This window comes from Teleopsis dalmanni, chromosome 1, assembly GCF_002237135.1.
Source record: "Teleopsis dalmanni isolate 2A chromosome 1, ASM223713v2, whole genome shotgun sequence".
NCBI classification, from domain to species: domain Eukaryota; kingdom Metazoa; phylum Arthropoda; class Insecta; order Diptera; family Diopsidae; genus Teleopsis; species Teleopsis dalmanni.
The window spans coordinates 156,519,934-156,529,215 of NC_051846.1; the positions used below are offsets into that span (position 1 = coordinate 156,519,934).

General features: G+C 26.6%; 1 protein-coding gene across 1 annotated transcript in view; it reads left to right on the top strand.

Annotated features, from left to right (window-relative positions):
- The first annotated feature begins 7,554 nt into the window (after positions 1–7,554).
- Positions 7,555–9,282, top strand: part of LOC119666532 (histidine-rich glycoprotein-like) — a 4,324-nt gene continuing 2,596 nt past the window's right edge. The window contains exon 1 of the mRNA XM_038075813.1: positions 7,555–7,643. Within this exon, the coding sequence (XP_037931741.1) occupies positions 7,555–7,643 (89 nt within the window). The remainder of the gene's footprint in view (positions 7,644–9,282) is intronic.

Here is a 9,282-nt window from a genome sequence, read left to right on the forward strand (position 1 = left end):
TTTTATTCTCTAACCTAAAACTATTATTATAACTATTATTATTAACAATAACGTACTACAAATTTTTATTATAATTTATCTTATTAATTCGAATTAATAATTGCTGCTTATTATTATTTTATTACATCAAAACTCCTTGATAGCCATATATGATTTCATTTTAACCAGAAAGAAGCAAAATAAAAATTTTCTAGTAATTTTTTTTCATTTTCCAATACTTAACATCACATTTTCTTGTCTATTTAACTAACAAAATATGGTATACCAATTTTGGTTAATAATAGCGCATTAACGTTATATAATTTCTCATTTTATAGCTTTTGGCATTGTAGTGGCCTATCAATAATGTTTCATTTAAGGTTTCATTTAATGCCAACAAATTAATTTTTTATGAATCGCTTGAAAACTATTAGTTGTTTTTTGTTTGTTAAATTCTTAAAAAATTATTGTGAAGAAAAATTTGAGTAATAAAAAATTTATGCTAAAACGATAAATTCCAAAGCACATTTTTGGTTTTGTTTTACAAAAGATATTAATGTGTAAAATTGAAAATTTATTGACTACAAACTCAACACATTTTCATCATTGTCAGTCAAATAAAAGCAATTCGAAAACAATTTAATCTTTGTCCATTGAATTAACTAATTTTTTAGATGTTCGACAGAAAACGGTTTTATTACGATTTTTCTTTTTAACACAACAACGCTAAGTATAATTCCGGTCCAAATAAATCCAATGAATGCCAACCTGCACAGTGAAACTAATCGCTAGAAGTAGTGAAAAAAATTTACTAAAAAGATAAGTTATTATATTTTGTTTAGTTATCCCAATTTAATAAATAATCGAAATATCTATTTATAATAAAAATCTTTCAGGTTAGTCATTTTGATTTATTTTAGAAAATAAAAAAAATAATCTTATTTTTTCCCTTCTAAGAGCCATGTTATGTAGAGTGTCATGGGCTCGTCAAAATTGGTTCAAAGGAAAACCCAAAGGGGTTTTAACGAAAATGCATGTTATACAGAGTGTCACAGAAATTGTAATAATTTGCGTCATCGATACTTTAGAATCAGCCATCGATGCAACTACGATACCAAGTAAATATTTTTTGATATAAAAGAAGGTGTGGGGAATCAATAAATCTGTGTGGTGAAATCACTATAATTTAGAGGAATCGTTATCGTTGCCACAAAGCATTCAAAAGCATAAACAAAGAATCAACAAATTTAAAAAAAAGTCATTTATATTTGTGAGGAGTATATGTATGTATATATATTACAAAGAATTACAAAAAATTTATATATAAAAAACACACAAATTTTTTACAACATATTGAGGTTAAATTCAGCATAAAGCAATAAATTTAGTGCACTGAGTCCTCAAAGATGCTTAAAGTATCAACAAAGGATCGATGCCATTGTGATTCTTTAAATATTAATGCCACTATAAGGTGCTTTGTTGCTACTAAAAGACACAAATGTTGACATTTCTTATTGAATAACACTTATTACTGAATAATTCGAATTGAAATTGACTGCAACGATAATTTTGGCACGCTTTTTAGAACTATTTCTTTTACAGTGATTGATATTTATTAGAATAGATTATACCGGCGATACTAAGGATCCACTTAGACTTATTTATTATTAGAAATAAAATACATTCATTACACAAAATACTTCCTGAGATTTACCAACACATTAGGAAATGTTTTATATTAATTACATTCTATCAAATAAAATAGCATTTTAATACGCACCACTTTTGTTAAAATTTTATATCTTCTTTGGTTTCAACAATCACAAAGGCGCGGAAATGACACTACTGAAGTTAAGTTTCAGATTAGAATGGTGACTTTGTGCAAAATAAAAAAAATTGTGTTGAGTTGAGAATGACAAAACCTACCCTTCCAAATATAAGGAAATCAACATTTTAATTTTATATGCTTCGCTATGTTTAGATTCTAAATTTTAAGAACTGCAAGAAAAGGAGCTCCAAAGATTTTTAATCTTTCTGTTTATATAACAGAATATTCTTTGCTTGTTGAATATACTAATTACTTTTAATAAATAAATTGTTTTTATTTATTGTTTTTTTAAAATTTAATAGTAAATAATTTTAAGTTAAAAAAAATATTTTTAGCCCACTGTAAAAACGTCTGCCGTTTGCGGAGCAAATCGTTCAAATGTCTTTCTTCTTGGGTTTCACTTAAGTTTTTCATTTTTCATTTCTTTCGCTTATTATTGATTTTAACTTTTTCTTATTCCTAAAGTTTCAAATTTTCTTGAGATTATTTAAATTTTACTTTGTTTTTGACTTCGATCAATTAATTTTGTTAGAATTTCATTTCAAGCTGTCGGATATCTTCCGTATAAAAGAAAATTCTATCTGAGGTTGGTTTTAGAACGTTAACAACTACGCGTGTGTGAAGACAATAACAACGATTATCGTAATTATTATATTTGAATTTTAGATGAAATAAAAAAAGTATATATTTAAAAAAAATTAAAAGGATATTAAATTTGAAGTGAATATAATCTGGAATAATAAAATATTTCTCTAAAGGATACACAAAAAGTTAAAAAATGATATCGAAAGTGCAATTATGTTATATGGTATGTTATGTAAAAATCTTACTATAAAACATTTCTATACTGAAGTGAGATTAATAATAACAAACTTTTAGTTAAGAGATAAATTTATTTTATAATAATTATAATAACAGTGCTTAAATAAAAATTAATAAATCAATAAAATTATTGTTATAGTTCATATAAAAGTTCATACTGAAACACAGAGTGTCACAGAAATTGTAATAATTTGCGTCATCGATACTTTAGAATCAGCCATCGATGCAACTACGATACCAAGTAAATATTTTTTGATATAAAAGAAGGTGTGGGGAATCAATAAATCTGTGTGGTGAAATCACTATAATTTAGAGGAATCGTTATCGTTGCCACAAAGCATTCAAAAGCATAAACAAAGAATCAACAAATTTAAAAAAAAGTCATTTATATTTGTGAGGAGTATATGTATGTATATATATTACAAAGAATTACAAAAAATTTATATATAAAAAACACACAAATTTTTTACAACATATTGAGGTTAAATTCAGCATAAAGCAATAAATTTAGTGCACTGAGTCCTCAAAGATGCTTAAAGTATCAACAAAGGATCGATGCCATTGTGATTCTTTAAATATTAATGCCACTATAAGGTGCTTTGTTGCTACTAAAAGACACAAATGTTGACATTTCTTATTGAATAACACTTATTACTGAATAATTCGAATTGAAATTGACTGCAACGATAATTTTGGCACGCTTTTTAGAACTATTTCTTTTACAGTGATTGATATTTATTAGAATAGATTATACCGGCGATACTAAGGATCCACTTAGACTTATTTATTATTAGAAATAAAATACATTCATTACACAAAATACTTCCTGAGATTTACCAACACATTAGGAAATGTTTTATATTAATTACATTCTATCAAATAAAATAGCATTTTAATACGCACCACTTTTGTTAAAATTTTATATCTTCTTTGGTTTCAACAATCACAAAGGCGCGGAAATGACACTACTGAAGTTAAGTTTCAGATTAGAATGGTGACTTTGTGCAAAATAAAAAAAATTGTGTTGAGTTGAGAATGACAAAACCTACCCTTCCAAATATAAGGAAATCAACATTTTAATTTTATATGCTTCGCTATGTTTAGATTCTAAATTTTAAGAACTGCAAGAAAAGGAGCTCCAAAGATTTTTAATCTTTCTGTTTATATAACAGAATATTCTTTGCTTGTTGAATATACTAATTACTTTTAATAAATAAATTGTTTTTATTTATTGTTTTTTTAAAATTTAATAGTAAATAATTTTAAGTTAAAAAAAATATTTTTAGCCCACTGTAAAAACGTCTGCCGTTTGCGGAGCAAATCGTTCAAATGTCTTTCTTCTTGGGTTTCACTTAAGTTTTTCATTTTTCATTTCTTTCGCTTATTATTGATTTTAACTTTTTCTTATTCCTAAAGTTTCAAATTTTCTTGAGATTATTTAAATTTTACTTTGTTTTTGACTTCGATCAATTAATTTTGTTAGAATTTCATTTCAAGCTGTCGGATATCTTCCGTATAAAAGAAAATTCTATCTGAGGTTGGTTTTAGAACGTTAACAACTACGCGTGTGTGAAGACAATAACAACGATTATCGTAATTATTATATTTGAATTTTAGATGAAATAAAAAAAGTATATATTTAAAAAAAATTAAAAGGATATTAAATTTGAAGTGAATATAATCTGGAATAATAAAATATTTCTCTAAAGGATACACAAAAAGTTAAAAAATGATATCGAAAGTGCAATTATGTTATATGGTATGTTATGTAAAAATCTTACTATAAAACATTTCTATACTGAAGTGAGATTAATAATAACAAACTTTTAGTTAAGAGATAAATTTATTTTATAATAATTATAATAACAGTGCTTAAATAAAAATTAATAAATCAATAAAATTATTGTTATAGTTCATATAAAAGTTCATACTGAAACACATTATTTTGGTCTAAAAATAAAATCTTAATAATTTATAATAAAAAATTTATAATAAAATTATGTGTATATTTTTTTATACCACAGATTGAAAAGAAAAAAGAAAATTAATATACAGTGCTAATCCTATGTGTACTTTACGTAATAAATATATCCTTAAAATAATTATATAATTTCATTAAATTTAACAAAACAATTAAAATTTGAGCTAAATATTTAAAATTTTAAATTATATAAAAATTATAAAAAAAATAAATATAAAGTAATGTGATAAATGTTCATTACATGTAATATGTTATATGATATATAAAAGAAAGTAATAAAAATAATAAAAAAAAAGTACTGATTATCTGTTATGATTTTTTAACGGTTTTAGATTAATTTTAAACCACTGAGCTTAAATTTTATTAATTTAGGTCCTATGCTCCATTGAGAGAGAGGAAGTAGGAATAGAACTAGAAAAATAACTTTAATTTCCGACCTGTTTTTCTTCCTGACTTTTGGGTTCAAGTTTTAAGAGGATACTACAAATTTATTATTTTAGAAGATACGTATTTTGTGTCTTTAGTGAATTAACTACAAATGAAGAGATAAATCCTTTTGCCTTAGACACTCTTTCGCAAATTCTTTTTCCTTCACATTAAAAGGAAATTATTCTTGAAATCAACCTGTGGAAAATGAAAAGCATAAAAAAATATTTATTTGATAAATTCATATTTTGAAAAAAAAAGAAAATTTTGGAAAGTTCACTTATTCAAGCTCATGTCTCCTAAAATAACAATTTTCATAGATATTGGACTTATTTCGTCGCGATCGCAGGACACGACTACATAAATTTTCACTCGTATATATAAAAGAATACGAGCAAAAATTTGACTCTGGTTAATGTCATAAGGTGTCATTGACTCATTGTCATATTATCTCATCCAGTCTTGAGAAGTAATCCTTCTGCTGTCTAGTTAACACAAAATTTTTTCCTCTTACGTTATTAAAAACTGTAATGATATTCTGCTTAACTATATTCTCTAGATTATCACATTCTATCATATCGAACGCTTCTCAATTGTCTATTTACGTATAGTAGCATCTGTTTTTTGCTGGATTATGAATCACTAATACTTGTGTATTGTATATGGTTCGTATTGTATCGGACATCTTTTGTATCAAAATTAGACAGTCTCAGGCACAAAAATTCAAAAATTTTTAGTCCATAAATAGGTATTATACTGACTTGAATATCTCTCCGACTTTGTTAGGAATTTCAAATAATAATTTCATTTTAAATTAGTGATATATAATAGGTTTTTCACTTTATTAAACTGTATTGCCATTATTTTCAGATTCTTTCCGTGATAATTTTAAAAACTAACGCTTTTTGGTGGAATCCAACAACAACGTAAGCAGAATAACAATTATACGATTCTTATTACAACAATTAATTGTGTTTTCTTATCTTATTTCTTTGTCAATAAAGGGAGACACCAACAGTTATTAAACACATACCACTCACATATTATCGAACTTATACATACCAACCGCTCTCACTTAATCCCTACTCGTATCCATTCTTTGGCAATGGTGGCTACGGTTCACCGCAACAATCGCCCCTACTAGCTGGAGCTCGTTATGATACTTCTTCAGGCAATTTCAATCCAGAATTTCAACATGATGTTACTGCTTCTGCAATAACAACTGCAACTCCAGCTCCAACCACATCAACTTCAACAACAACTCCTGCACCTACAACTACAACTAGTACAACAACAACAACTATGACTACATCAATCGTTGAACCTCTCTTAAATGGAGCACCTTTTGGACATTATGGCAGTGAATTCCCTACTTATAATCGACGTATTTATACGAGTAATTATAACCCAAATTATTACAGACCTCACTATCCATACCCGGATTATTCATCTTATGCTCCATCTTCGATTAAATCATCACAGTTACCTACAAATATACAATTTGTACCTTGCATGTGTCCTGTAAGTGTTGGAGTACCTTCCGGACAGCCATTAGAGACACAATCAAACCCTATTTATTTAGCACAGTCACGTTCAACAGTGAGCGATGAAGCGGATTTGGATTTATCACTTGAAAGCGATGAGACAAAGTCGAAAATTGTTATAGAACCCGAAGTACTGAGTAATAATGCAGCAGAAGTGAATTCAGAGGAAATACATTTCACTAATAAAATCGATGAAGCATTGAGTGATAAGATTAAAGCGAATTTGAATTCGGAAAGTGAACACCATTAAAAAATTTTGTTAACAAAAGATTTATATAAGTATTTAATAATTTAGACTGAATTGTAAATTTAAAAATATATATACATTTTAGTATTATGTGTATTATTCCAATAAAAATTAAACGAAAAATTCAGGAATTTTTTTTTGGATTATAATAACAAAACGAATATTAGGAGTAAGTAAGAAGCATTTTTTATTTTAGAGCGGATTCTATGAACGATGTTTATAATAGAATAGCAGACATATTTCACAATCGTCCTCTGATAGCAGATTATAATAGAATAGCAGATATGTTTTATCAATTTTACTAATTTATTTTTATAAATTCAAGTCATGATAAATAAAAAAGCAAAGATCTCATTGATCCCATTTGGAACTGTAGATTGATAATCGTCTTCGTTATATTCAGTTCTGCGAAAAAATTATTGTGAAAGATTTCAATTACAAACCTTAGCTCAGGGTGTAGCTAAGGGATAAAAAAAGTATAAAAAAAGTCTTATGTCCAAGAATTAAATTGCGTGAAATAGCAGAGATGACATACATATCTTATGAACATGTATCGAATATTTTGCGTGAATATTTGGGCATGAAATGGCTTTCGGCAAGATGAGTGTCGCGTTTGCTTACAATTGACCAAAAACGACAACGACTTCGTAATTCAAATGTTTATACATAATCTAGGTGACTGCGAGCGTCGAATAGTGACAATTGAGGGAAAACAACAAACCAGAGAATGGGTGGAGACATAGAAGAGCATTCCCAAACGACCACGAACTCAACACTTGGCTGGAAAAGTTTTGTCTTCCGTATTTCGGAATTCCAGTAGAAAAATTTTTATACCTTATTTGGAAAAATACAAAACAATATTGAGAAAATCAAGAAGAAAAAAAAACGAACGATCGAAGAAAAAAATTATTTAACAGTCAGAATGTTTGGAAATAATTCCTTTTATTCTAACCAAGAATACACATTTTCTACATGCTAAATCCCACATACATATCAACTGTAGTACAGCTCTAGAGCTGCCGGCATACATTACGACCATCTTATTCCAACACATCTAAGAAAACCAAATTCAATTCTAATTTAGCATCTCCATGTACATATACATTAATTACAAAGCAGTTCTAAGACTGCTGGCACAAGCCTCAAACGAATTTATTATATTTCAACCAATTTATTGAAATAAATAAATAAACCCAATGAGAATTATAAATTCGTAAAATTGTATATACAATTCTTTATTTGTACATTGGTACACTGTTTCCGGTAAGTTAAAACATGTGCGCTAATTACTAATGGTGCAGCACCTACTTCATATTTATTCTTTTTAATTACATATTCCTTTACCATATTTTTGCTTTCGATGACGACATAATTATGTAAAAAGTATGCTTAAAACGATTGGTAAATTATGCTTTTTATTCGGAAGTTAAAGGAAAGCCGTTTCTGTCCATGTCAAATTCTATATACAGTCGAATCCCGATAATTCGAAACCAAAAGGAAACAGCATTTTTTATTAATTAGATGGGTTTTCGAATTATGGAGATTTCGATATAACGAGGTTCAAAAACAAGAAAAGATTTTTACATATGTTTATGTATTACATACTATTAATAAAATAAGAAAATAAAAACATAAAAGATTATATATATATATTAAGTATTAACTTTAAAAAAGTTTGTAATTATTGATTGCTTCAAATTATTTTCGCCTATTTCTTGAATTGGTTTTTCAATTGATTGCTGATTGACCGATTTGGCTTGTTTATTTATTATAAGTTGTTTCTCACTTGCCATAAATAGCGCACATTTAAATCCTTTTTTTCACCCCTGACCAGGGTATTTTAAAAACATTTTAAACATCAATTTAAATATTGATTTTATTAGTGTAATGTATTTTCTCTGAGTTAACTTCTCCTGGATTATTACTAGTACATTGATATGATGTTGTTTATCGTCTGTTTAAATTTTTTTGTTTTGTATTTTGATTCTTATCAGCTTACAGACCCGAACAATTAAACGCATTTATTTAAAAATGTTGGCAAATATTTCGTTCTTTATTAAGAACTTCATCAGTTCTATATAATAACAAACATTAATTTCAAGATAAAATACTAACATCCAAATATATATACCTTATTTTTTAGAAAATGCAATAATTTTCCTGTTCCACAATAGTCATTAATAATTAAAATTGTATTAACAAATAAAAATAAAAAATTAAAACAATTAAAATTCACACATTAAAAATTAATAAACAATTTTTGGACATAAATAACGAGCATAACAAAACTAAAAAATTTTTTTTTTAATATTAATATTCCGCCAAAAATATTGATAATAATAAACGTTCTCTTTTTTATATCTCTTATTACTCAATAAGAAGAAACTTAACAGCTGACTTTTATTTTCATTTATCTCTTATTTTTGATTAGCTTGTATTTATCCAATAAATTAGT